This window comes from Pararge aegeria, chromosome 6, assembly GCF_905163445.1.
Source record: "Pararge aegeria chromosome 6, ilParAegt1.1, whole genome shotgun sequence".
Classification (NCBI taxonomy): Eukaryota; Metazoa; Arthropoda; class Insecta; order Lepidoptera; family Nymphalidae; genus Pararge; species Pararge aegeria.
The window spans coordinates 10937879-10964112 of NC_053185.1; the positions used below are offsets into that span (position 1 = coordinate 10937879).

Consider the following 26234-nt stretch of genomic DNA (forward strand, 5'->3'; position numbering starts at 1 on the left):
AAATTGTTTTTGTTGGAAAAGATCAATCGCAGAGTTTCTTATCAGCTTCTTTTCGGTACCTAGTCTGCCTTCCGAACCGTGGGTACAGTCACATACATTTATTTATTTAGTACCAAAAAGTAAAATTAACTTAAAAAAGACAGGACAAGCACAAGGACAACTTATCTCCAAAGAGATTTCTTCTAGAACCACTCGATAAATGTAATAAGCCTGATTTTTTTAACAACACTTCCGCATTTATAATATAGGTATTGTGTATTATGCCAAACAAGGATAAATAAAAGACGCTGTAGCAAATTAAATTCATAATTTTATTTTTATAATAAATAAAAATCAAGAAAACACTCGTTCTGAGAATTTTCCATATATTAAATACATCATACAAAAGATGTCAATACAAACTAAATCACTTGGTGCAAAGGCAAGCCTGTCGGTCTGGTTTCGCCCTAGAGCGTCCCCACCTCCACTTTGAGCTATCTATGCAACAGGCGAGTGAAACCGAGGATAGCCTCATTTTATCTACATAACGAGAAAGTAACTTATAGATAAACAAAGATACATAACTTCCTTCCACGTGGAATGCATCTTTGTAGGCGACTCCCAATTTCGAATGAAAAAATATGCATTTGATCATGATATAAAATGTAAATAGAGGTATGTAAAAAGCGTATTAACACTTCAAAAGTGAAAAACAAAAGTTGATAATTTAGGTTTAATGTAGTACAAATAAATAAAAAATATTAAAATCGAGTATCTAACTTAAGTATGAAATAATTTACTACACTTTACACCTAAATGATAAAAATGTATTGCAACACATCAAGGAGCTCTGGAACCGTCAAGTAAATCGGGGCTTATAATAAAAATTTCAGTTGGTAATAATTAATTAATCTCTCGATCAATCAACGTAACAGTTGTGATTTATCTTTGGTTTCCTGAAGCACGCGGTCGCGAGTTCCATAACTCCTCAGAGCACGTACGTGCCCGTACCGGACTGCGGTCAAACGTGATTATTCCATAAGTACTAACATAAGTTACAGATCTACTAAAAAGCTAATGCATCGTAAAAGCAAATAGAGAACTTTAACCAAATAGAAGGCGCATTCGGATCAGACTTATTATAATATAAAAAAAATCATAAGCACAAGGGATCTGTCGATATTCGGCAAAATATAACAGTGCGTATGCAATGGACGTGTACTGCTAGAAAGAAAGCTTCACATAAAGCTTTATTTAATAAATACATGACTACAATTACCATCGTGCAAGCGCAATTCTGTCACTAAAACATCACAGCTCAAAAGCTAAGGTGTACATAGAGCATTATTATAAACGAGAGTTTGAAATAACGACGTTGTGTATAAGTGTAAGATTAAATGTAACAACGCTGAGTAGACTGCGACAAAACAAACATTTGGTATGTCTTTGCATTGGTGGATTAATAATTGTAATAAACCAGAATAATATTTTTTTCAGTTGAAAGAGATTTTCATATTATGCCATGAATACAAAAATCACCCACTAAAATTTCGCGAATCCATCTGGCGCAATCAGTGCCTAGAAGCTGAGAACTTGCTAATAGCAGCAAGTCGCCAAGGCACGCACGCACGCAAGACCAACTCTGTCGGGACCGTAGTTACAGAAGACCTAAACATACATGACACCTTACTTCACATCAAAGTTATTGTTTCGTTAACTTATTAAATGCTCGCATGTCGGCATAACAACTCTTATCACAATATATAAAAATATATATTAAAAGAAGCTTATATAACTACACATTGAAGATGCACTCCGGTATGCATTTGCCACCACACTTGCAATGCAACAACCATGAGGTTAACGTGATATTTTTTTATTTAATTTTTTTTTATTTTCTTTTTTTCTTAATTTGTGCGGCAGCATATGCAAGATTGCAAATAACTCACAGCGTATTATTAACATACTGATGTACAGTACAGCATCTAGTAAAGTTCTGGGCATCTAACAGAGAAGAAATGGCGGCTCTGCCATTTTTATATTGGTAACTGGCTCGGTGTTTTTTTTTTTGTACTGACGATGTATCTCCCACTTCGAACGGCATGCCATTTCTTCCCGATAGACACTTATCAGAATATTATGTCCAACACAAAATGCAAGAAAGCACTTCCATTTTAAACTAAATTTAATACTTGTCATTTCATAAAAATATTTCATTTTATATTTACTCTTAGAGATCGCAAACCGCGCAGGCCTCGATTAGTTTTCAAGTATCAAAACACTAAAACGTCAAGTTCGTCTAAAGATCTACATTGGATACCTTGTGAAATACAAGTTTTGTGTATCATATATTCCAGCTCGAGGCGATGATTCAAAATTATTGGCGAAATCTAACTTTAAAACAAGAAGCATTATGGCCGTTTTCCCATGAAATTAGTTTACTCGAAACCATCGCTTGCGAGGTGTGCCATCTTGTATTTTTCAGTACTGATCTAATATGGTAAGCGACATAAAAGATTCAACTTCCGATCGACGAGTAGACAAAATAATACTTTCATGAATGAATCTAATGCCTAAACTGTAATTTTAAAACTGTGCCTATACTTTATATTAATAAAGGTAATTTTTTTCAATCTTTTTCTTTTATTAAAAATAGCGAATCAGTATAGACACAGACTGACGATTGCTAGAAGCTATAATCTTTTTAAATACATGTGCACTTATCGACGTTAAGATTAGACAGCTCGAAACGTTAAGCCTAGAGAACTACGATACTTTTTATTATTTTGTTGTAGCTTATATTAGGCTTTTCATATAAGTAGAATTATATTATGGATATATTTTTCGAGAATGATTTTTGCCGCCTTATTCTAGGTACAATTATGAAGTTTCATTTAGATTCTCTATGACGTAACGGCTATCTCTTCAACTCTCATCTGAAAATTACAAAAACTTTGTGTTAAAAAAAAAATACAAAAATTTAATAGACTGTGTGTATTTTCATTTTATAATTTTAACTATCGTTAGTGTTACATAAGCTGTGTGGTGACGGATGATCAAAAACAGTTGTGGCCACCCCTCCTCTTACTGTATCGTACAAGGTGACTAAGAGGATATAACTGAGAACGTCCTCTGTGCTACTACTTCCATTTTTTTTTTTCAACAAGCAGCCCTTTCTGTTGGAAGGGCCTTTAGTCCAACTAGCCAGGGCAAAACTCTAACCAAACCAGAGAAAATTCGAAATTACAAATTTTTCTAAATTTCCCCGAACTCGGGATCGCCCACAACTGCGTTAGGAAGGTCGAACTAAACCAAATTTGAACACGTCGCAGACAATTGTGAAGTCGCCCAGGGTAACAACTACTGAATTGAGTTTTCGTGGTTTGTGCTACTATTTTAACGGTTATATAGAACCTAGCTAAGGTACTTCCGCAATTACGGAAGTCCTTCATATACAGTGAACGTTAAACTCTTTTTCCTTTAATCGGCGACACCAAAACCAATCCCTTCTGTGTAATTTAGCATTAGTTAGTTTCTGCCCGCCGGTCTGGCTCAACAATAAGCTGAGATCAACAAGCCGAAAGACCTTTTGTAGGTTCGCGTCAAGTACAACTTAAGGAAAAAGTAGGATTGTTTAAATAAAGTCGAAGTCAGTAATTGAATGGTCATAAAATAATGAATAAACTATTCCTATCTCATGCTAGTGTTGTGAGTTTTTTTATCTTCACAAAGTGCCAGAGTCTAACTGTTTGCTGTGACACTAGAGCATCCTTAGTAGATGATTACATCACAAAGTACAAAGCCAACTAAAGGCCGATCTGTACAGTTGTTGCATACAGTAGTTTTAAATGAAATCTTTATTCTTCAGGCGATATTATATTAGAAAGGTAGCCCTCCTTCCGTGATGAGAAATCAGCCATGATAGAAATTGATGCGTAAGTAAAAGATATGCCACGTACCGCGTGCGCCGACAATAATAGATTTTCGCTTGATATCTTGCGCAGGCGCAGGTCGCACCACTCCAGCTGCGCCAGAGCCCACCAAGTGACCGCCGCCAGCGCGGATCGGTTTCGCTGTAAATTATAATTATAGTTAAAGCTTACCTCTTTTTTTTTTTAATAAGTACACAAGTCTAGTTGGATAGCGGGTAGGTAGATAGTCGATGGGGTACAAGTGCTTTTTTTTCATAACAAATCAATGTAATTAAAGCTGAAATAAAAGGGTGGTTACATTTATTTAAAATTTTCAGTATTTTTTTCATCTCGAGAATATAATCTAACAGTACCAAAATAAATATGACGAAAAAATATTATTAAAAAATATTTTTAAAAAATCATTTTACATAATTTTGAAATTTTCTATTAAAAAATTTTGGTTGATTGAGTAGATTACATCTCTACTGATTTATATTTCAGTTTATTGAATATTTATAGAAGTTTTTACCAATTTGTGCCTGCACGCCTCTTCGGGCCAGATTCTTCGCTCGTACGGCCTCCTTGATTCTGTCAACCTCGAACTGGTACCTCTTACGGTCGCGCATCGCCCCCTCCTTAGCCTCCTGTGGATACAAATGTTAACTTATTGTAAAATGATTTTGGCAAATAGTAAATAAATAACCCTTTTTTGTGATAAAGTTGATATAAAATAGAAGAAAGAGTGAAATCAAACTGATACTGATCACGTAATTTTTTAGAGTGCAAAGGGTGCCAACGGAAACCTATTTTTGTAGTACTTATTGATGGAATGGTAGGTGGAAAACCATCGCATATGAACAGAGCATCACTTCGAACGGCATGCGAGGAACAAGTCCTACAAAGTGCTTCCCTGTGTCCATCAAAAGACTATTAATATAGAAATAAGCATTACAAAGTCTCCTCTGTCCGTCTTTCAGTCTGGCGGCAGGCTGTATCTTATACACCGCAATAGGTAAAGAGTTGAAAATTACTCAAAATGGGAATTTCTAATGCTGCTATGATAATACAAAAAAAATAAATAATTTAAGGGGTCAATTACTGCAAGCCCCACATCCATATCCAATCCAAGCGCACCATTTCATTGCACAAAAGTACTTATATATAAAAACCAGCTGAATTTTCTAATGTCCCATTACAAACATCCTTATATAGACCGCTATAATATCGTTCTGTTTCCTTGAAATAAAAAGTACCCTATATTATTCTCAGTTCTTTCAGCTAACTCTGTGTCAAACATTAAGTCGATTGGTTGCTAAGTAAGAGCGTAAAGGACGGATAAACAAATACACTTTCGAATTTATATTATTAGTATGGATTCGCGGAGTAGTGAGCCATCGATTTTTAGCCTAGACACGCAATGAGATTTACCTTGAGTGCAGTTTCCAGAGCCTTGACTCGCTCCATGGTCGCACGCAGTCTCTTCTCTAGTTTGGGCAGTTCGCAGCGCAGGTCCGCATTGTCGCGCACCAACTGCTTGTGCACCTTTGTTAATTGTTCTAGATTGTTCTCCAGGAACGAGATCTTTTGCTTCTGGGCGAGAGAACCGCCCTCCTCTTCGGCACCCTCCTCTGAATTCGTTGATTTCTTTATCCTCGCCTAAAAAAGAAAAAGATCATCATGACAATGATTGTCAACCCAATACCGGCCCACTGCAGGGCACGGGTCTCCTCTTCGAATGCCAAGAGATGGAGCCGTCAACCACGCTGGCCAAGTGCGAATCGCTAGAATTCTCACTCCTTTGAGAATGTCATGGAGAACTCTTAGGTATGCAGGTTTCCTTCACCGTTCAAGCATGGCATATTTTATTTGCTTAAGTTAAAAACGCACATAATTCAGCAAGTAAGATGTGTGTACCGGGAATCTAGCTTGGACCCCACGAAAGGGAAGCCGAAGCCTTACCCAATAGGCTATCACCGAAAAACCTAAGTGAAATTTTCAATGTTATCAGCAATGCACTGCAAATCTTGACGAGAGCCATTTCCTATGTTCAAGTTATGTGAAATAAAGAATAAAATTGAACTTATCTGTGGCAAAGGCAACAGATTTGGTTATAAAATTAAATGACAATTATCGTAATACTTTATAATTTTACTAATAATTTTACTTTAATAGAATTTCACTATTAAATGAATCTTAGAAATTAAATGTAATGACGGAAAATAAGAGCAAAACTGACCTGCAGATCTTGTACGAACAATTTCCGCAAATTGTGCAATGTCTGCAACTCCTTAGCCACAGTATCTTCCAAACCTTTGAGGTCGGCGCGGGCTTGTTCGCGTCTCTCCACACTTTGGCTGCATGGAAAGCAAAATATATTATTAAAAAAAAAGAAAAATAATAAAGACCATTAAAATATGTTTCGCAAACGCAATTAAGAGCCAAAACTAAACATAAAGAAGGGTCATATCGGGGATAGGCGATCTTTTATCAAGACTGGCGGACACGGCTTGTGCTACAGCCAGTATAAATATACGCTTGTTCCAAATAATCATACAAAGCAATGATTATTTATGCAAGAGTGAATGTTATTTCAAATAGGTTTTATAGGAACTGATTTTTATGTAAAAAAAATAAGCATTTTATAACGCTTAAAAATGGTCAATCGAAATGTATAAATTACCTGAAAATGCTTGTGACCTATATCTTCCAGCACACTCCCATCCATATTACGTCGCTTTCGAAGGCCACATATATAAAGAATGCCAACTCCCGGCAGAATGAATATGAATGGGATACGTGCGGAGTAAAATGACAACTTAAAAAAAAAGAAAATAAAAGCGAGCCAATACAAGACCTTGCACTACAATTACTCATACTTACAACAAATAAATATTATTTTTAATCATTATTGTATCACAACTTATTCATTTGGTCGATCCGTGTCATGGGTTAATTTAATTTAGAAACATGAGTAAATATACAGTTTCTAGATGAAATCTAAACTCCCATGACTAGACAGTCCAAAAATGTGCAAAATAGATTTATTTTGAATACTTAATCTTAAATAGAAATCTATTTGCACGGTTTCCCAGCTAGTGGGTTGAGGCGAGAATCACTCTTCGGCATTTAGAGTGTACAGACTACAGGTAAATTCAGACATATCAGGGTCAGAATTGACAACTTACCGTCCAGGACAGACAGATTGCTTGCATACAATTCCTATATGATCTCATTCACACTTATCCGTATCTGGTGAATCATGGCCCGAAGCAACCCTCACGGACGTGAGGGTAGCTACATCAGTAAATTTTAATGGTACGTACAACACAATGCAATCTATAAAATTTCAGAGTATGACGGTTCTTGAGGCACGCAACCAGGAATGCCCTGCCCTTGATATGTCTGAATACACCCTAAGGAAGTGAAATGGACACTAGGGAAATAATAAATGCGATAAATTATTGAATGGCGTGGATGTATAAAGTAGGATGACCATGCGTTACTTATATGGATGAATTCTTATAATTTAACAATGTATTTAAAAAAAAACGCCCACATTGGAATGATTTTGCATAGAAATGTTCCCTTGATAAATGCACTGGTTCCTATCACTTTTTAGATTTACAAAAAAAAAACGTATTGATACTAAGATTAGGATAAACTCATGATGTTTGTTAATATTTAAAATGATGATTTTAGTAAATAATCAACTCTATCAATGGTTGGTTAAAACATTTCCAATTTAATAGTGTAATGACTTATGGTCGATATGTTATACAAAAATATTTAAGAAAAATATGTACGCGGCAACTCTCTATACAAACATTCAAATCTATTTACACAATTACCTACATTAAATTTATTTTTTTGTTTTTTTTCGTGGAGTAGAGTGTATACTCTCAAGAAATTGAAATTTGTGCTCAGTTTTCAGAATCAACTACATACCACGATTATAACATTTACGCAACAAACTACTTGAGCTTAATTAAATTATTTTATCACCACAACTTCAAATATAAAAATAAATGGAAATTAATCGATTTTAACTTAATAAGGCAGTGAGTGATGTTTATAATAGCTAATTTTTTAAGACTTTTAAGTACTTCTAGTAACAGGTACCGATATTACAACAACATTAGGGTACATGGCCGTATATTATCACCATCTATGTATTTTTAGAAGAATATGAATAGTAAAAAATAATACTGATAAATATTCCCGTCTCTTTCCAGCACGATAGAAATCATAGCGAAGCACTAGTGATGTGATCAATTATGTCACATTTATTTTTGAAACGATTTATGATAACTGTTTTGTGTTAATTTAAGTTGAAATATTTTTGTTTAGAGGTAAGAACCTTAAAAATATTACTGATAAATATTCCTGCATCTTGCTATAACGATAGAAATCATAGGGAAGCAGCAGTGATGTCATCACTTACGTCGCATTTATTTTTGTAACAATGTTGAATATGTTCATTTATTGTTACTGATTTTTCTTTTGAATAAAGGAATGCAGTCATTTTAAGTCTAATATAATAATTTGAGGTCATGTACCCAATAAAGACAACAACGCTAGATTCACCTAATTATTTGCCTAATGAACATACAGATAAAACACCTAACAAATTAGAGCTATGCAGACTAGATATATTTCCTAATACTTCATAAAATCATGCTTTTAATAATACGAAACAACAAACATGCTCAAGGTTAATTTCACTACACGAATAAGCATTTTGGTTATTAAATATGACTCTCATCGCTTTGTATATAGATTATTGACTAGAGTCTTTGAACAACTTCAAAGCGAAGCATTCAAAATGCTTAAAAAATATAAAATTTAATCCGAAACATTTAACATTTTGCTAAGATGTTACTTTTACATGCACCTGTCATGTAGGAATTACTTTTTAAAGCTAATTTGTATTATTGCCACATATGACTATTTCGTACAAGACAGATGCTGTAAAATAGAAAAGCGTTAATGGATTGGAACTAAGTCATGGATCTCCCGTATTGTCCTGCTTTTAATATGTTAAAGAACATATTTCTGTTATTAAGTTATAATTTTGTACACAGATAATATTTAATGGAATGGTCGATATATTTTAGTGCATTGTTTGACATGCGACTTTATTTTGTTACTTTTAGATTTTTAATACCTTTTAACTTTGAACAATTATATACTTAACATGCTGTCAGTCAACAAAAAATGTCCGTTAAAAACGAGATCTGATCTAAAGATCTATAATAATCGATAATTTACTTGGTAGAAACGTGGTAGGTGAAGTAATTAAACATATGAGTTATATTAAATCTTTTTAAACATTATAGACAGCTTTCTATTTTTTTAGTAATTAAACTTCAATTAGGCCCTTAGCTGCAATCTCACCTAGTGGTAAGTGACGATGCGGGCTGACCTGCAGTTATATTACACCCACCTTATCGTTTCTACGCGGCATCGTACCGGAACGTTAAATCGCTTGGCGTAATTTCGGTTGGTAACTGAACACGGCCGAAGCCTCCCACCGGACAAAATAGTATAAAGTCAATCGGACACTCTCTCTGTTAGATTTTGTATGGGACTGCATATCTAGTACGTAATTCATCGAAGCCTTTAACTCATTAAAAACTTGACTTGACAAACCATCAAACAATATCTGCGTTAGCAGGAGACCCACAACGATATCACAGAAAACGGGCCTACAAGCTCAAACCAAAACGACAATTTGTGGATAACGATGAGTGAGGAGGATCATGGTGACCGAAATAAGTAAATGCAGCTGGAGGGGGTGGATGTTGCAGGAGTGGCGTAGAGAGGGGGACTTTGGGATTGCCGAGAGCGACTTCTCCTCGTCAGAGGCCTTCTCAATATCGAGGCCCGTCGCAAATCTGTATCCTAATTTTTCTCTTTTTGGGGATATAATGTAGTCCCTGAACTCTTCGTCCTTGAGCAACATTTGGTTGGCCACCTCTTTGTCGGCCTTGTCGAGGTTCTTGCGCGGTGAGCGCGAAACTAACATGAGCTCCTTGAGTTTGGCGGACTTGTCGGCCTCCTCGCGCTTGAGCTTCTCGTAGTCGTCCTGCAACTGCTGCCGTGCCAACGTCAGCTCTTGGTATGTGCTGTTAACAAAATACAATACTTTAGATTGTGGTCCGACTTAATACTACTCTCCTATGAGTTTTATATTTATAAATAATCAGCAGTAACATGGTTTGGGGTTTATTAACTACTTGCTGATGCCCGCGTTCGTTACGGGTTTTTACAATTCCTGTTAGTTTTCCTAGAGTAAGAAGTTGTCTATGTTACTCCCCGTCCTTTCCTAACTAACTCTGTGCCAAACAACCAGTGGATTAGTTGCTTTGTTAGGGCGTGAAGGAAGGACAAACATACAAACATACTTTCGCTTTTATAATAATAATTAAGGTGTGGGTTAATATCTACTCTACTTATCACCAGGTCCTGTATTTCTATACCAAATGATATATTAAAATAGCATCGTATTTGGTAAATTTTATGCAATGAGTGTGATCGAAAATTATCTTACACATCTTAGCAACCATAATCATAATATAATGCTTTAAATAAGGTTCGTCACTACCTCGCGTAGCTATTCAGGGGTCGATATTAGTAGTGTAAATTACTCCTTGACTGCTGCACATATATACACAAATGTAAGTAAGAATGTTCATGTTAAAATACAATGCAAGTGATTGCATTTATATCTTATGATTTATAACATTTTTTTAATATAAGTAAACCTACATGTATATCAAACATTAATAAGGGAGAAGTTAAGAGAAGAAGCATATGTATAGTGAGTCATCCTCTTTATATACTCATAGTGAGTACCGACGCGCAAGTAGAGTTAACCTCACGTGCAATGGGGGATTCCGCACTCCCCGCACCACGACCATTCATACACATATGGTAGTAGTGTAGTAGTTTAGCACGATACTAACTCCTTAAGCTCCTGGTGCTGTCTCTGCATGGCCGCGAGCTCATCGCGCAGCGCAGCGAGTTGCGTAGCGTGCGAAGCGCGTAGTTGTTCCAGCTGCGCTTCAAGCGCTGCTCGCACCTGCGTGTCCGCACGCTGCTCAGCCGCTGCCAGCTGAACGCGCTCTGCTGCCTGCATATACAAACAACAACATTCACATTATTTAAAGTACAGTCAGAGTCAAATTCGATCTAAACACCACACTGAACTGATTAAAACGTGTCAAGGGACAACACCTCAGAATATATTTCAAGCTGCAAACGCAAGAGACGCTGCCTGCACCATTTAAAAGACCTGGTGTTAAAATTGTGGCTCAGTGGTCAACAACGAAAATGTTTTTCTTAAAAATTGCTACATCCAATTCTCCAACAAAGTGAGCAGGAGGTATATTCTCTGTCTCTGAATGTGAGAACGGGTGTGGCAATATTAATGATTAGTCAATTAATCAATCAATGAACAAATATTGTTCATTGATTCGAAAGCTATAGTTAACATAGTTGAAATTACTAACGTTCTTCAACCTCACATGATTTTTCATACAGATAACAGAGTGGAAATGAGAAGTGGATAAATGGTAGTTAGTTAGTTGCTAACAGTTGCTTTTCACGATCAATAATGAATAAAGAAGAAAAACTGTTAAATTGTATACTTATTATGTTTTTTATTAAACACGACAGCCGTTTATCATTTGAGAAAGTCTCTGATGCGTAAATTAATTTACATCGGTAATTTATATTACTTGATCACGCAACGCCTTTTTCTATTCTTTATTTTAAAGTATTTATTGTATGATTTCTACGTCAAAATATTTCAAGTTTCGTTTATAATTATTTTAATTGTTTTGACCCCCATTGTTTGATTCCTCTACAAGCGAGTCTTTTACTACAATTTCCCCTGGTGGTAAGTGATAATGCTGCCTTGAATGGTAGCAGACTTCCCAGTTATATATATACCTATACCTTTCTCTGTTTCTAAGCAACATGTAACTGAACGCAAAATATCTATCACAGCGGCCTGTCTCTACTGGGAACTCCAGCATAATATATCTTCATATTGAACTCTGTAGAACTTCCGATTTTTTATCAACAAAATCGGAAGTTCTTTATAAAGTTTTACATCGCATTATCACTTCTAATAAAAATAGATTTTGATTGCCTCTATGAAAAGTAGTTTGATACAAACTGATGGTAATACCATAATCATCCCTAGGCCATTAGGAACTGGTCTCAGAGGAGAACTGGAGAATCTCATCCCGTATTGAAAATATATACCCTCCACACATTCCAACGCTTATAATGACTGTGAGTGATTTGAATGGGATCGACAGCTCTCCTATAAATAGAGGTGCAAGATGACATTCCACACGCACTTCATGGCAAAGCACCTCAATATGTGTACCTAACAATTATCCCCAACCTAGAAATCCCAAGAAGATTGTGATCCGTAGTGGAGCATAGTAAACGTTGGACCAGCAAGATCATCAAAATATTATATCAAAAAAGGTTTGTACTTTTTTGTTTATTTAATAGGGCAATTTTGTTGGACTGAATATGAGTTTATTTTCTAAGTTGATAGAAATATTAGCATATATTATAATATGTGCTGTACAACAGAATCTAAAGCTTGCATTCAGTGCGAAACCAATGATTGGAAGTTAGTTTATTATCTGTTATCGATCTCGATGTTAAAAGCGAATCAACAAACGTGACATATTAAAACACTTAAAATTAACAGTTAGAGATAACATATTATCATACTGAATTAGCTGCTATCCCGACTGAAACTAAATTCTTTACGCGATTTTATGCGTTCCATACCTTGTTCTCCGCTTCGTATATTTCTGCGGCCAGCAAAATAAGTTTTGATTTTTACCTACAAGCAGGCAGCAAACTGACTTGCTGGCCGAGTAGATTTACTTCTAGGAACTGACTACTTAAGAAACGTTGTGTACATAAGAACCGTAACTTGCTTTCTTTTATATAGAACGAAAGCAATGTATCCGCACAAGAATATGGCCAAGATGTGAGAAACGGTTACCTAGAAACGCGCACACCCCTCGCAAGGTGCCGCTCTTTACTCGGATAGCTAAGTGAAGAGAAACTTCGTGCTACGAGATCAGGGACTATTAACATAGGACGAGAACATTCGAGTTATCTAAAAAGATACCGCGCATCGATATCTTCCATGACTCACCCACAGCTTTTAGGAAAAAACTCACTTTTGTCAAATTAAGTTTACATTACACTCTGACAACACTATGTGCACTTGTAATTGACGTGCATATCAGTTCATGTTTTTGTGCGTGTGCTATGTTTAAAAACGTGAAAAATATGCATCTTGTTAGTGCTCTTAATAAATAAATAAATAAAACATTATACCGGCGCAAGAATGTTATTTGATGTGAGAGAAGTTTACCTGTAAACGCGCACACTCCTCGCGCAAGGCGTCGGCCGCCTCTTCGAGTTGTCGCTTCTTGTTCTCCGCCTCGCGCATCGACTCCGCCAACGAAGCGCAGCGCGCCTCGTGCTGGGAGATTAGCAGCCGGCATTCGCCCAGCGACCGCTCGTACTCTTCAATCTGTTTTAATAAGATGGACTTTTCTTTATTAAACATCATAATTTATTTAAATAAACACAGTAACCGACAGCGGTAGGGAATACCTAATTCTATAGATATAAAAGAGGAAGTGTGTGGGTATGTTCCGTATAGGCTCCGAAACGGCTGGACCGATTTCAATGAAACCTTTCAGGGAATCTCCGGATTGACCTGGCGAGTAATCCTTTGGTGACGATCGGAGCACTCCTATTTTTGAACTGTCAAACTGTCAAATACAGCTTATATTTACAATGATGATATTCTGTTGTTGGGTGTAGATAATGATCTTCAGCCGCTCGAGAAGAGAATAGAAAAGAATGAATACGGAGAGAAATAAATAATTTAATATATTATGAGACTTAAATTAAAAATTTAATGATGTAAGTTTATTGTTTAAATAAAATAAAGCAAAATCTAGCCCGGCGAAGTGGGCTGGGTAAGCTAGTTATTATAAAATAATACGGCTGCCCGCAGCTTCGGCCGTGTTCATTTTTTGACAAATATTTTTTACCCATAACTTACGTACCGCGTAGCATAACCCACCCGCGCTTTTGATAAAGTCGTCTACACAAAGCAATCACGCGTGTTTGTGGTAGTTTGTGGCCAGAAACGGACTCTTTCCGACTTCAGTAGTGTCATAGTCATATATACAGTCGCGATGCTGTCTAGAGCATGTCGGTATTACGATGTCTAAGGCCTCAATCTACTGTATTCCGCCTTTATACTGTGCCGGTACAGTACATACGTAGTTAATATTTATTAATATTCTGGCAAAAAAATATAACGGTCGCTAACAGGAATCGAATGTGCAATCAGTGCAGTGGATACCTCACATCTGGTAGTCTCGAGCAAGATTATTTCATTTTGCTTGAAGCAAGATTATGGTGCGCAAAAATAATCATGTTGTCAAAAAATATTTTTCTTGATTTTGTTCTCGACTGAGTTACATAGCGTAAAACAACAGGACACATAATGACGAAAATATTTCACTGAAATAACTGATATTAACGTTTTCCTTGTCTTGATGATTCCAAGTGTGTCAGAGTTATATGTGCCCCATATTGCCTATCTCAATTTTATAACCAGCCATAAAGCTACAAATAAAAAAATAAAATAAAAATAGTTTATTTGGGTAAATAATAAAACATTAATGGCACTAATTAATGACCAACTGACCTTCTGATTCGCGTCAATGTTAGCGGATTCCAGCGAATGGCAGCGCTGCACGATGTTCTTGACCTCGCTCTTCATCTTGCTAATGTGCAAACGGGCTACCGTGAATTCTTCCTCTAGTTTGCCAACTGTGTCCACGTTAAGCTTGAAGTCCAGCTCGGAACCGCCCACGGCTGCCCCGATCTCGGCAAGGTCTCGCAGTAAGTTGGTCAGGAGTTCAGCGATACGTTTGCGTTGGTGTGCGGATAGGTCTCGAAGTTGTTGCAGTTCGCCAGTTGCAGTCGTCAAAGCGCTCTGTCACAAACAAACACATTGTTAAAATTTATGTATACAACGTGTAACCGAATTACGAAATATATTTCATAACCCTGTAGAAATATTAAATCAAAAGAAGCATATTTATTTTTCCATACAAACGAATTTAAAACATTTTAATGTTTACTTATGGCAACCCTATTGAAGAAAAAAGACCGACACGCGAATAGTACCTACTCTACGCGACGCGTACCTAATACAGGAGTCACATGATTTTAATTTTGCATGTAATGCCTCTATCTGATTTCTTGAACAGTAAAAACTATGGCACTGATGTCTCAGTGACAGTACATAATGTACCTCTAAAGCCTGTGAAGTATGATTTCGGTTTTCATTTACACGTTGTATATGTATTATACATTCGTAGATCGTATAACGAAACCAATGCCGCGAAATTGTATACACTAGTTTTGTTATAGCTTTTGTTTTGATGTAATTTTTGTGGTATACATCATTATCATCATATCAACCCATTACCGGCCCACTACAGAGCATAGGTTCCACAATGAGAAGGATTTGGGCCGTAGTCCACCACGTTGGCCAAGTGCGGATTGTTTTACAAAAAAGTATATTAATTAATTTAAAGGATCAGTATATACTCGGCCGGTAATAGAATAACCTACGTATACTCGGAGTATACGATAAATCTAAAATGAAAGCGTAGAAGAAAGACTTGAGTTATCGACAGCTCAACGAGTCACGAAGCTGAAGTTACAATGCGTGAATCGCACAGCTCGGAGAACCGATGGACGCTGAGATCCCAAGGTATTCGAATGGCGACCCCGCACCGAAAAACACAAGGCCGTAATAAAGCCAACAAGTTAGAGACACGACATCAAAAGAGTCGTAGACAGCCACACAAATGCGGCCTAAGACCGTGAAATTTGGAACTCCATATGTCCAGCGGTGGACATAACTCAACTGTTTATTTAATAAAGACGATGAAACGCGAAAGCACCCATATTACACTATGAATAGAGAAACTTATAACAAAGATGAATAAATCTATGCAATACCTGCTTAGTCTGCAACTCTTCAGAAAGTTGATCGCATTCCCGGCTCTTGCTGTCCACCTCCTGTGATTTCTGGTCATAGTTGACAGCGAGCTCTTCAAGCGCCTGAAGAACCTCTTTGACTTCCTCCTTAGCGGCTTCGTTTTCTTGCTGAATACGGTTCATGTCGCCTTGCAACGCCTCATAGTCGCGTCTAAGGAGTTAAACATTATATCCATCATCAACAAGTCTACCTTTTAATGTCAACAATAACCAAATCTTTTAAAGGAGATTTTAAGAGCCTTGGACTCCGATAACTAGATTTGAAGACCTGCTTGGCGCAGCGGAGATCGCTGAGGTTTTATATATGGCCGTATCTGGTGGGAGGTTTCGGGCGTGGCTGGTTACCACCCAGCCAACAAAGAAGTGCAGCCAAGCCATTGAGCATTCCGGTATGATGTAGCCCGCTACCCATATAACGGGGTACCCATTTATATGGGTAGTTGAGATCAGTGGCGAGCACTTCATACATGCACAAAAGCAGTGCCAACCCTAAATTGTATATATAACTCGTATAAGAGAAGGATTTCTGCCGATTTATGCAATTTTCCTGCTTTATGCATACCATGGTAGGAAACCGAGTGCACGCCACTGGTTGAGATTGCAGTCAAGTACTAACTTGTAGTGAATTAAAAAAAAAAAAAAACAGACCTGACCCGGGGATTAAACCTTCGGTCTCGTGATCCGTTATCGTATATGCTAACCATAAAACCAACAAAGCATTTAAACTTTTGATTTTGGGTAAATTTAAACCCTTGAGACCTTAATAATGAATAAGGAATTCCTCACACACTCTTTCACTTCAACCTCAGTTGGAGTGTGACAAGACATTTCAGAACTATTTTGACGTTATGCTAGGTATATAAATAAGGCTATTTGCGCATTAAATATACAAGAGAAACATCGTCCGTTCCTTGAAAATATAAAACATACTTATTGTAAATTTAATTTAAACCGGTTAGTCCTATATCTTTGCGATGTATGTAATGCTGTACTGATGTCGTAATTTTTCTTACCCGTGGACTCAATTGCATGTTCCGATATCCAATTGTTGTGAAATTTGGCACAGGCTTGTACGAAAACAATACAATATGGTAAGTGGTAAAAATCGAGCATGTGAGTTGTTATAATTTATTCTATCAGGGGGCATTGCAGATTTTCATTATCAATGGTCGTGCATGTGGAGGAGTTGAAGAAGTAGTATGTACTTTTGGACATATTATAATATGACACTATCAGTCTCACACCCTCAGCTTGGTATTAAAAATCTAAAGGAATTTTGACTGCAAACAGACAGATGCATTGGGCAATCTTTAGAATGTAGTGAGTCTGAACATGTGGGATGTGTGTATTACCAAAACTTAAAATTATTTAAAACGAATGTAATAATAATTCAATTCGGGGTGAGATCACAATACTTAAAATTGTACGGACATACTTTATACATAGGATTGGAAACAAATTCATTAACGAGCGTTAGGAAGGATTCGGATCTTTTATACCTTTCAAATTATTGTAAACTATAGTAGTATATTTACTTAATGGAATCCAAGCATTCGATTCAAACAAGAACCACAAACCAAATTTTATTATTTTTAAATAAAACGCAATACTAAACTCTAGGTCATTTTGTAACGCTGCACGAGATAATTGTACTTCAATAATTACTGTGTAACGACTGTACATACAATCTCATTATATATGCCGATCTAATTCCAATCAATAGCATTATATTATGTACGTGTATGTACACAAATACCTAACCGTCAGATAACTAATCCACCCAGATATTTTCTATTGACAAAATGCACTTTTCCACAATCCTATTAAAGAAATGTCAATAGAAATTTTGTGTGTATGTCGTTAACTTGTCTTACTCCACGGTTTCACACGCGATAACTGAGGGGTTGCAATAGTTCCAGCGTTATTTTGTGTTTTAAAGCCTAATCATAACCATCCCTACTAATATTATAAATGTCAATGTAAGTTTGTTTGTTACGCTTTCACGCACAAACTGCTTAACCGATCCTCATGAAACTGTGTACACATATTCTTGGAAGTGTTAGAAGTAATATAGGATACTTGTATCCCGACATTAAGCTCGGTTTCTTTGGTAGAGGGGTTGAAAGTGTTTGATTATTTAACGCCATAGCCCCGACAAATTATAACCTATTTAAATAATTATTTTTATACTATAGAGGTTATAATGTGTGTTTAAATTTGCCTAAACTGTGGAGATAGAGGACAGAACTCCTCAGCGGTGAGCATTAAAGCCCTCATTTAAGGCTTAGCTATACTGAATACTAAAATTTTTTTAGAACTTTGAACTAAATTGAATGCCACATCCAAAAAACAAAATCAAACGCAGACGAAGTCGCGGGCAACAGCTAGTACCTAATAAAGGTGCTATCTAACGCAAAAAATATTTACGCCCGCAATTAACAATCAATCTAATCCAAAATCTTTAGATGGCAGTTTGAATTTAGTAGTGCTATCCTGTTTCCACTCTTCCTCCCATCTGAAGGTTTAGATTCGATTACGCCGGTTACTGAAATTAAAGTACTCAAAGATATATGAAACTAACTATTCCGGTTTGAACATGAATTATTAAGTTTCCAACCGAACGGTGATTTTAAAAATTATACACAGATCAGTAAATTTATCATACTTTCGTAAGCAAATTTTCTTCGAGACAATTTACGTAATGGATTACATATACGAAGCCGAAAAACATTACGTGATAATTTCGAATTCATTTTGTTTTACGGTTTTAGAGCATGTAAGTCAAAGAAGCATGATATATAATATGAACTAGATTTCAATTTTATTACGTAATCGATTCAAATAAATGTCGAATTGATTAATGTTAGTGAAGTTTCAAGACATTTACTGGTGAAAGGTAATAGCCGTATGCGAATATTTTAAGTCAACTTTGTTTATCTAGTTAAATCGACAAAGCTTATACATTCATGATCTGCCCCACTGCTGGGCACTGTTATATCATAGGGAAGAGAGATTTAGAGTTTAAGCCCCCCAGGACACTTCAATGCGAGTTGGTGGATTTTAACTATTCATACATAAGAGATTATAACGAGAAATGACTGCTTATTCACGGAAAGTCTCAGAATCACCGAGGGGACAAAACCAATATTCGACTGATTCTGAGATTGTATTGTCTGAAATCATGGTTATCATTTTTGGCCCGGATCGGAACCCTCGTGAATCGCAGTGGTTAGTACAGTGGACCAGCAATGCAGATATCAAATATTAGATGTAGCCCACAAAGTTGCTAGTACCTATTACCTATCTTAAAATAAAACGGAATGGCCTTAACATCAATTAATAACAACTCAGCCATACCTACACATAAAATAAAAAAAAAAACTTTTATAATATCATCAATAACAAATTGGATTATTGTATTGCAATCGGCAAGATTATAATGAGACAAGGGCGTACCTTGTACACGCGATGAGTTCCTCTTGCTCCATCATTTGCTCTTTCAGTTTTTCCACTAGCTGAGAGTGCTGGTTGATCTCCTCGTCCTTATCGTCCAGTTGTTGGTACAGAGCCTCCAACTTGCCTTGCATGGCCGCGTCTTCCACCGCGCTCGACACAGCCACTGGTACGGGCTAATTATAACAAAAGAAAATACATGACATTCATGCGTAGTATTTTTGGAAAGAATTTAGGTACAAAATGAAAACTTTTTTTTTTTCATTACAAGTTAACCCTTCATTGCAATCGAATGGTGGTAAGTTATGATGAGTTACGACGTGTTATTATTAAGCGCACGTTTTATTAGCCTCGCGAACAAGGCTTAAGAAAAATAGGAAATTTTCCCTAAATTACTTCCGCCTTTGGAAAGGATGTAGGTAAAAAATTAAAACTTTTTTTTTTTCATTACAAGTTAACCCTTCACTGTAATCGAATGGTGGTAAGTTATGATGAGTTACGAGGTGCAGCTGTTTTATTAATGCCACGTTTTATTAGCCTCGCGAACAAGGCTTAAGAAAAATAGGAAATTTTCCCTACATTGCTTCCGCCTTTGGAAAGGAAGTAGGTACAAAATGAAAACTTTTTTTTTTTCATTACAAGTTAACCCTTCAATGCAATCGAATGGTGGTAAGTTACGATGAGTTACGAGGTGTAGCTGTTTTATTAAAAGCCCACGTTTTATTAGCCTCGCGTACAAGGCTTAAGAAAATTAGGAAATTTTCCCTAAATTGCTTCCGCCGGTGATCGAACTTCCACTTAAACGACACAGCGCTCACCACTGCGCAAAGAGGTCGACCATTATCATTGTTGTATTTCCCCGCCAGCAACACCATTTACAAATTTATCGTTTTATAATCGTACAATTATTTTTTAGTGTAAACCATAAAGGTTTTAGTATTTATAAAGGTTTCCTTTGACTTAAGAACTACAGTAACTTTTTAACCGCACTTGGGATGGACGACACCTTTTTTATAATAATATTTGAACCAGTTTATGAGACAGGCTATGTCACCTAAAAACACCCGAACACCTTACCTCCTTTTGAGGGAGGCAGGCAAGAAAGTTCACATTTTCGATACAAAAGAAAATCTTAATTCTAAGATAAAATGCAAGACTAATTATTGTATACACTGGTTTAATCAAAGAGGTTTTTTATTTTTATCTTTTAAACAACGAACTAATAAATAATCCGCACATTGATAGTGTATGACGTTCATTGAAATACAAATAATTGCAGGTACATAATACAACCAAATTGAGAACCTCCTTTTTCTTCTATAGGTCAATATTTTCATAATTTTTCATCAACCTTTTAAAGACAAATTACGTATTAGGTACGTTGATTTTATTGAAAAATTAGTGTATCTTAATTAATAAAGCTTTTACCCACAGAGGAGACCATACAGAAATATAAAATAACTTGATTTTCAATATATATGTTTAATTTTATAAACAAACAATCGTAAATGTGTGTTAAATAAGTAATTAATAATAATAAATATTTAAAAAATCAACGTGACTAACAAATTCAGTCTGAATAAGCATTCGACGTAAGTCTTTACACGTATATCATCGTCTGGTACAATAATAGACATTTCCACCTACTAAGGTTTGACTCATGTGTGATTACTCTATGTTATAAACAGAAATAACATTTGTAAACAAGATAAAAGATTGATAGAAAATGTGGAAACACGAAGCGCGCTGCTTTAAATAAACTCAAGTTAAAACTTGAACTTAAAAAACTGACTAGATTTTCTCAAAATTCTAACAAAACAAATTGACTAGATATTCCTCTTTCGGCAGTTAAGATAGTAAAAAAAAAACTTACGTTTTACTAAAATTTACGTAAGGTACCTAAAGTTGAGATTATCTGACATAGTAAGTGTAACTTATATCTACATTTTATCGCCCTACTTTACACACACATATTAAAATTACACCAATTACAACCCACTCTTATTGTCCAGATTTAAGAGCTATTGTTATAATATGTTATTGAGTTCTATCCCAAATAAATAACACCCTTAAAATTAAATTTTTGATATTTACTTTGAGCTTATAAATAAACATCTAAAACGAATTTTGTAAGGACTTTAAAATTCGTTTTAAGAATTATTAAAGGGTTGTCTTATAGGCAGATAATACGTCAGAGGAATGACGGTCATAACGTCATAATTACTAACTTAGGTTAGGTTAGAGACTATTTGGAGATGACGATAAGATAAATTAATATAAAGCATGGAAATTACTACTCAATTACAGTTAGCACACCAGCCGCCTAGTGCCTAAAAAGTAGAAAGAGCTGATAAAGAACTTCTGAATAGACAAAGTCACTGGTATATAAATGTCACACTGGTAGATACTAAATATTTTATAACTTACCGCAACTGGAGGTTTCTCTTCAATGAAAGATGTAACAGGAGTGACAGCTTCAATCTCGACAAGATTGACTTGCTCCTCTGGGCGTACTGTCTCTCCAGATCGCCAACGATTGACTTCTGCTTCAAGTTTTTCAACCTTTTCGTAAATAAAAGAAGCATTTTTCATTATACTGGAAATGTTATATAAATCTGTATCCTCTGTCTAGATATATTTATTAAATTTTATACTGTCTGTTTTATACTGTAGGGAGTTGTTACATTTATTAATGTCTCTAAAAATTTATACCTACCTGAGGTATAAACATGCATTCAGATAACTAAGTACAGTCACAATATTAAATTTTGTGGTTTTTATAAACATGTTATGAATAAATGGCATTTATCAATTTACTTTACCTTTCCTTTTAACCTAGCCACCTTCTCCTTTTCCCTTTCATAACGACGCTTCCATTCTTCCGCTGTGAGCTCTTCATTGACACATACAACATTCTTGACTGTTTTTGCCCTGTGATAATATGTTTTCTATAAATTATTGACACATGATTCCTTTGAATTACCTCATAAGTAATTAATTAATTCATGATTAAAATAGTTTACAATATAAAGCCAACCTAATGTGAAGTACAAATTGAATTGAAAAAAAGGGTTCCATACAAAAGTGTAACCAATATACATTATAAACATTATTAAGATTGAGCACACAAAAAAAGCATGTTTTTTACAACCCTCCCCCCTCCTTTTATTCCATTTAATCAACTCCTTATATTTTTAATATTTGTTGTTATAGCAGCAATAAAAATATACATTCTGTGAACATTTCAACTCTCTCCATACACTGCAGTTCATGAGATACAGAGGGATTTTGAAACATTCAACAGAGGCTCAGAATAGGAACTTTGTTGGACCCCTTGAGTATGGAACCCTAAAAATTAATTACATCTACTTCTTTTGATAATTTCCAAACATTTTAGTTGCAAACGATTATAATAGTCAATTATGTTTACCTTTTACCAAAGTCAAGTGTACTCTTTGTTTCACTCTCGTTAAATGAAGCAGGAGAACAACAAATAACAATTGTTGTCCTGGCGTTACCACCAAGTGATTCTTGAAGGATACGGGTCAGCTTGGAATCCCTGTAAGGGATGTGGGATTTGTTGCCATCAGCTAATGCAGATATTACATTACCCAAGGCAGATAATGACTTGTTAATATTTTTGGCTTCATCAAGCACAGTACCTTCAGCACCAGTTTTAGAAACCTGAAATAATACAACGTTTTGTAGAGAAATACTAGTAAACTTTATTACTTCAGGAAGATTAAATGATCATTTCATCACACCACACCTTTTCAGATCCAGCCAAGTCCACAAGATATAGTTTTCCTGATAACTTTTTTTGATTTTCTAAATTTTCTTGTTTAACATTTATCAGAAAAACAGAATGAGATCTGGATGAATGTTCATTCATATCTGAAAAAGTATTATAAAATATTAAAATATTCTCAACTTATCATTAAATTTCATAGTAAAAAATTACAGAATACATACTTGTTACTGCAATATGCCTATTTGATTTTCCTTCCTCTATAACTTCAAACACTTCCTCTGGACTTGACACAAATCTTTCAGTAGCACCTTTTACAAATGGGACTCTGTTTTTGTCTTCATGAACACTGAGGTTGACCTTTGAAACTAAGAACAAAAACATTAAATCAAAGTAGCCATATTACCCAGTTATTTCATTACATCCCAATAAAATGTAAAGAAGATATTTACCATCTAGAAGGTCCCTGATTTTGTCCATATAGATTTCAAAATAGGACACTTTAATATGAAATTCAAGGTTCTCTTCCATTGCGTAAATGTGGTTGAATATATCGCTGACTATTCGTGGAATAATACCCTGTTTTCCTGGATCCCCTGCAATTTTATATGAATATATAAGACATTTTATGTTACAAGTAAGCACATATTGCATATTTTAAATTAAGTGCTAGAACAGTTTTACACAAATCTCTTGTAAGAGTACAAGCCGCCTCTACTTGCCATGACTCTTACAAGAGGGAATTTCATTTAGTGTCAATTTAGTGTATGAATTAATTATAGCTTAGCTAAGATCTTTGTACAACCACATTAGCACTAATATTTAATTTTATTATATACCTGTTGATATGAAATAAACATACCTATGACACCCTCCATAGTATGTGTTTTTCCCGAACTAGTCTGTCCGTAGGCAAATATGGTTCCGTTATAGCCAGCAAGTACATCTGACACAATACTTTTGGCTGCTTCATTATAAACCTTTTCTTGGGTTGCATTGGGTTTGAAGACTTTGTCAAACAAATATACTTTACCCTATAATAAATTAGCACTCATAGAATACACAACCATATATAACAACAAACTTGTGATTATGATTAAAGTTTCTTCATCTACAAAGAAGAGTAAGAAAAGGGTGGCACTTCTCAATTAAATATTTTATCTATGTCTTGATTTGTTAATTAATTTTGGGTTGGGTCTTTCTTCTACCAATTAAATATACAATTAGATAAGTATCCAATCGGAAATCATCACTGGAACAGCCCTGTTAATTATTAGATGATGCATGGCAAGAAGTTATTTTGTGAACTAAAACTTATGGAAAATATTTGAAACACATATCTCAAGAAAAATGTAGGCCACTTGAATTCCCTGCTTGATGACAGCATGTGGTGAGTACCACATGCCGTCATCAAGCAATCCTATATTATGTAAAGTAAGTAAACTCTTCATTAATTATTAACATATGTACTTCGAAACAATATATATGTACATATGTATATTAATTAATAATTATCATTAATGCAATGAATAATTAATATTATTAAATATATTTTCTAAATGAGAATTTTTTTGAGATATTGTAGAAGTATATTATGTTGTTAGGTTATGTGAAACAATTTCGTCTAATATTTATTTGTTCCACAATAAACTAGTAAACAATTTTGTAGACCTCAAAGTAAACAAAAATATACAAATTATCCCAGGAATTCTCAGGTCAAGGTCGAGAAAGTATTTGTATTGATTTTTGACAAAGCAAAATTGGACGCCCTATTTTATGTAGTTATATACACTGAGATTCTTCAAATTTTCGTGATCGCAATCATATTCAACGAAGCGGAATAGAAAAGAAAGGCCATTTCGTAGCAGGTGAACACCAGTCGTAATGTATTAGTCATCATAGTCTAAATTGGGGCGATGATAGAAGAATAAAACGCGGGTATATTCATAACATCACACTCACCCCTATGGAAATGCAATTATCGTCAGGTCCTGAAGGGAATTTCACGATGAATTTGGAACCAGCTTTTTCTTCAGAGTCATTGAGTGGCCGAAATCGGCATACGACTCTAATGCTGTCTTCAGCAGCTATTTCGCGATCAGCTGCCATATTAATAAAAAACAGTAGCTTACACTAAACACCGACTACGGAATTAAAAAAAATAAAACTTTATTGGAACATAAAACCGTGCATGAAGAACTACAAAGTTAGAATTTGTCACTGGGAAATCTTCATGACAGCGGTATCAAAATGTCGGCCATATTCTTTGGAGAAGAAAGACCTGAAATTGGTGTCTTATTGGCTGAAAAATCTACACACTACCAACTAAAGAAACGAAAATCGATTTATTACCAACTTTCACTAAAACTGAAGTTTTGGATGTATTCAAAATAAGACTGGAGAATTTTATTTTTTTTATAATGAATCATTAAATACCTATTTATACAAAAACAAAAGCGATAAAAATATAGTGCTGTGGTAAAATTTTGTAGAAATAAAAGTTGGATAACAAAAGATAGTGCACAAATACAGGGCCTAGTATCGTGGTATTAATTATATGTCAGCAAAGACTACTATAATATATATTATACTACTATATATATATTTATAGTACAGTTACATAGATACGTTTTACTTTTTATTTTCATAATGAGGATAGAATTATGCATAAAATGAAAATGAATTATATGACTCTTTTGTATTAATCTTCGATGTATTAATTTTGCAAAATCGTAGGATTAATAAATAGTTATAACTTAAAAATAATTACATTGTATCTATCATTACTTTACTCTAGATTCAGGTGATTAACGGATATTGTCTCATTGTGTCGATTTATTACGGTCCTTTATAATTAAAATTTGTTTGTTTAAACGCCTTTGAATCCTTATACATTTCTTGGACAAAAAACTTTCTGTAAGCTAGCCGGTTAATTGGGATAGATTGTGAACGAGGTAGTAGTATGCTACCACAGCCACCATAGTTTTATAATAGTCGTCTGT

At 35.2% G+C, this 26234-nt stretch overlaps 1 protein-coding gene across 1 annotated transcript; it reads right to left on the reverse strand.

Annotated features, from left to right (window-relative positions):
• Positions 1–292: 292 nt before the first annotated feature.
• LOC120624772 (kinesin heavy chain) lies at positions 293–25538 on the reverse strand. The gene is made up of 19 exons (XM_039891499.1): positions 25195–25538; positions 24095–24266; positions 23685–23828; positions 23457–23600; positions 23254–23378; positions 22915–23168; positions 22307–22415; positions 21912–22046; positions 19488–19660; positions 15993–16182; positions 14665–14955; positions 13309–13470; positions 10859–11025; positions 9917–10018; positions 6130–6247; positions 5322–5549; positions 4423–4537; positions 3939–4052; positions 293–2915 (listed from the first exon to the last, which is right to left on the reverse strand). The coding sequence occupies exons 1-19, from the start codon at positions 25339–25341 to the stop codon at positions 2905–2907; spliced, it is 2901 nt and encodes a 966-aa protein (XP_039747433.1). The 5' UTR covers positions 25342–25538; the 3' UTR covers positions 293–2904.
• Positions 25539–26234: the final 696 nt, after the last annotated feature.